General features: G+C 56.8%; 1 protein-coding gene across 3 annotated transcripts; it reads right to left on the bottom strand.

Moving 5' to 3' along the window:
• Window positions 1–652: 652 nt before the first annotated feature.
• Window positions 653–3,167, bottom strand: UBA52 (ubiquitin A-52 residue ribosomal protein fusion product 1). Of its 3 annotated transcripts, none has more exons than XM_008050476.1 (5): window positions 3,093–3,167; window positions 1,853–1,963; window positions 1,521–1,607; window positions 907–1,009; window positions 653–834 (listed from the first exon to the last, which is right to left on the bottom strand). In XM_008050476.1, exons 2-5 carry the CDS (start codon window positions 1,953–1,955, stop codon window positions 741–743), a joined length of 387 nt encoding a protein of 128 aa, XP_008048667.1. In that variant the 5' UTR covers window positions 1,956–1,963; window positions 3,093–3,167; the 3' UTR covers window positions 653–740. The 3 variants fall into 3 exon arrangements, with proteins under 3 accessions (XP_008048667.1, XP_021564452.1, XP_021564453.1); XM_021708777.1 differs by having other exon boundaries at window positions 3,115–3,157; XM_021708778.1 differs by lacking the exon at window positions 1,521–1,607.
• Between the last annotated feature and the right edge of the window lie 474 nt (window positions 3,168–3,641).

Raw genomic sequence — 3,641 nt, 5'->3', positions numbered from 1 at the left:
TCAGCAGCCTCCCAAAGGTGCGGGATTACAGGCTGAGCCACGGAGCCCGGCATGAGACCTTGATTCTTATGATAAACTTTTAAAAATTAGCCTCACTCATAAACAGACCTTGAAAATTTACCATTGTACTATAAAAAAGGGACTGGTAGTAGCTGGAACTGCCAGGGGAGGGGGAGGGTACATAACATCAATAGGGGTACCTGATCTCATACCAGGCAAATTGGGGAACAAAGGGAGGCCCAGACTTTACCTGAATTGTATCCCACATCTTTAAAATAAAAAAATAGCCAGATATGGTGGTGCACACCTAGAGTTCCAGCTACTTGGAAGGCTGAGGCAGGATACCTGTGCTCAACAGGTAGAGGCTGCAGTGGCTGTGATTGTGCCACTGCACTCCAGCCAGTGACACAGCTGATCCACAGTCCCAAGCCCAGGACTGCAGTCTTTATTCTCCTATCACAGATGACAGAATCCAGGTCAGGAGACCAAAATGGGCTCCTCCTTTGGTGACAAGCCCCGCCAAACATGTGGGGCAGAGATCAGCGTTGTTTCAGACTCCAGAGGAACAGAGGAGCCCTTGGGTGAAGAGTGCTGAGTCCCTGAGGGACATCCATCCTTCAGCCGCCTCCCTGCACAGAAGAGCCATTACTGCTCCAGTCAACGAAAGGGAAACTTTATTGAGGCCCCAGAGCCATGGGCCAGGGCAGGAGGCTGCCTTGCGGGAAGAGCTGGTGAGGGCCTTATTTGACCTTCTTCTTGGGGCGCAGGTTGTTGGTGTGCCCACACTTCTTCTTACGGCAGTTGACGGCACGGGGGTGCAGACGTGCGTAGCACCTAACGGGACAGGAACATGGATGAGGGCTCCCTGCCCCTGCCTGCCCTGCCCCCAGCCCCCAGCACACATACTTGCGGCAGATCATCTTATCACAGTTGTACTTCTGGGCAAGCTGGCGGAGGGAAGGCTCAATGATGCCACCTCGCAGGCGCAGCACCAGGTGCAGGGTGGACTCTGCAGAGAGCCAGAGAGGGACGGCGACTGAGCCCAGCCCTGGCACCTGGTCGCAGGGCAGGTTCCCCAGTGCCCTAGACTGGTGTTTCCCAGGTGTAATGGGGACATCAAGTCAGGATGGCGAACATTCTACATGTAACACTATGCCAATGCATGGAGCCTCCATCTCAGCATGGGAAGCTGGAGGCTAACACCTGCCAAGTGTGGGGGTTTCCAAATGCACAAGGCAATTTCTAAGTGGCACAAGGAAGTAAGACTTAAAGTCTTGCTACTCCAATAAGTGACACTGATTTCCTTACAGCAGAGATGGAAACTCCCACGATCACGGGACCAATGCTGTTTAGAAACGCCAATTATCAGATGTTTCCCAGTGATGAACATACCATCTCATAAAGCAGGACTCCCCTGCCCTGTCTGAGCTTCCCCTAAAAGTGCCCTCCCACCTTCACCAAGGCCACCAAGCCCCATCCTGGGAGCTCATGGATGCTGCCTAGCGACCCCACCCCAGTACCTTTCTGGATGTTGTAGTCTGAAAGAGTGCGGCCATCCTCCAGCTGTTTGCCCGCAAATATCAGACGCTGCTGGTCAGGTGGGATGCCTAGGGAGAGGGAGAGCTCAGTGACCGGGGCTCTGTCACAGTACTGATAGTGGCTCTCGCAGAGGCACTCCAGCCCTATTCCAATCTCTCAAAAATCAAACGGAGGCAGAGAGAACAAGCTTTCTTCCCAAGGCCACACAGCACAGGCAAGACAGAGCACACCATCACCTATCCCACACAGGACAGAGGCTCCCCAGGATGAAGAGCTGCTCCCAGTTGCTGGACCCACCTCCAGCCCCACTCACCCTCCTTGTCTTGGATTTTAGCTTTGACATTCTCGATGGTGTCACTGGGCTCAACTTCAAGGGTGATTGTCTTGCCCGTGAGGGTCTTCACGAAGATCTGCATCTCTGCGTCTGTTGGGGGCGGGGGGGGGGGGGGGTTGCAGGATGATGAGAGCCGCATCCCTGAGTGGCACAAGCTCAGGTGCTGGCCAGACCTAGGACCCCAGTGCTAGCTCTAGGCCTGCACTGACCCCAACTGCAGGCCCTCCCCAGTGCCACCCTTCCTTCCACCCCACCAAGCTCTGGGCTAGTCTCACACACCCAAATGCTACAGCTAAACATGCGGAGTAACTAAGGACTACACTTCCTCCACCCTGCTCCTAGGGTGTGTTCTTTGCGAAAACAAGGACTACAGTTAGGCCCCTTGTCCTCAATGGTAGCTGAAGGAGTTAAGTGCTCCAGGGCACCCTCTTGCCAGGTTCATCTACCCTGAACCCACTCTCATACGCCTCAGCAAGCCCCTAGTACACCGTGGGCTGTCACTGCTGTCAGCCTAGGTGGGAACACCATCTCACTCAACACCCACCCTACAACACAGTCTCCCCACACCCCCAGCTCCAAGCTGGAGCACCCAACATGCTTAGCTCCCTACTTGGTAATGCCAAAACTTTCCAGACACCAAAAATAGAGACGAAGATTTCGCTGTTTCCCAGGCTGACCTTTCACTCCTGGACTCAAGCTATTCTCCTGTCTCTACCTCCCAAAGTGCGGGGATTACAGGCTGATCCATCGCGCCCGGCCCCCTTCCCGCCTTTGCTCCAACCCACGAACAATAATTACTTAGTATCTGCCAACCACACGCCGGGCACTTGTTTACATGTAACACTTCACTTAAAGACTAAGAAAGACCTAGAAAATGGACGATCCCGCCCACCCCTCCTTCCAGATGTAAAAAATCAGACCGATACTATGACCCAGCCCGAGGAATTCACTCTTTCTGAAGGGACGGGCCAGTTCATGCTCCAGGCCTAATGCCCATCTGCCGGTAACTAGGGTCGGCCCTGGAGGACCCACTCCCGCCCCGAGGCCTCGTGAGCTCCTCAGACCGGGCGGGCCCCCCCAAGCCGCGTTCGCCTCCTGGACCCCGGCTGGGCTCGGAGCCTCGGCCTCACGCGGCCCGCCCCGCCATCCCGCCGAGCCTGGACTCATGATCGCCCCAGCCGCCGCCCAGGAAACCACCCGCCCTGGGCCCGAAGCGAACCCGCACAGCCGCCGCCACCGACCAGCCCAGCCGCCTCGTTGAACAGAAAGAGGGCGGCGGAACCGGAAACCGGCGATTGGCGCCGAAAGCGCCTGCGCACGGAGCACGCCGCGCGCGGCGTCACAATCCACGCCGCGCGTCGGCCCCCGCCCTCCCGCCATCTTGGGTGCGGGCGAACGGAGCCGCGACGCCTGTCGGCGAGCGAGACCCTCTCGCTCTCCGGGTCACGTGAGGAACCTCTAGTGCTTCTCCAGGTGTTTTGGGCCAGCGGTTTGCGGGTCACTGGCAGCTGCTTCGCTGAGCCAGCACTCGGAGATCCTTGGACAGAGTACAGGATGTTTTCTGCCCAAGCGATGGCATTTGGCAGAGAGCCTGCGGGTCCAGGACGCAGGGGTCGGGACGGGGAAGGGAGGAGACCCCTGGGAGCCGAGTAGCATCCTAGTCGGTTAATTAGAAAGTCCCGTGGCTGCAGGGCTTCGAGACCAGCGTGGGCAACTTGGCGAGACCTCGGTTCTACAGTTTATTTATTTATTTATTTTTGAGTTGGAG

Source organism: Carlito syrichta, unplaced genomic scaffold, assembly GCF_000164805.1.
Source record: "Carlito syrichta isolate Samal-C Ts95f unplaced genomic scaffold, Tarsius_syrichta-2.0.1 Scaffold147223, whole genome shotgun sequence".
Lineage (NCBI taxonomy): Eukaryota > Metazoa > Chordata > Mammalia > Primates > Tarsiidae > Carlito > Carlito syrichta.
Note: the sequence above shows the minus strand (reverse complement) of the source record. Positions and strands in the feature narration are given on the sequence as shown.

What these genes read in the sequence shown, in the direction of transcription:
- UBA52 (XM_008050476.1), bottom strand. Translation starts at nt 1,955, where the DNA reads ATGCAGATCTTCGTGAAGACCCTCACGGGCAAGACAATCACCCTTGAA. An exon ending in AGACTACAACATCCAGAAAG is followed by an intron (nt 1,010 to 1,520) that starts GTACTGGGGTGG and finishes GGCTCTCTGCAG; the next exon opens with AGTCCACCCTGCACCTGGTG. An exon ending in GATAAGATGATCTGCCGCAA is followed by an intron (nt 835 to 906) that starts GTATGTGTGCTG and finishes CTGTCCCGTTAG; the next exon opens with GTGCTACGCACGTCTGCACC.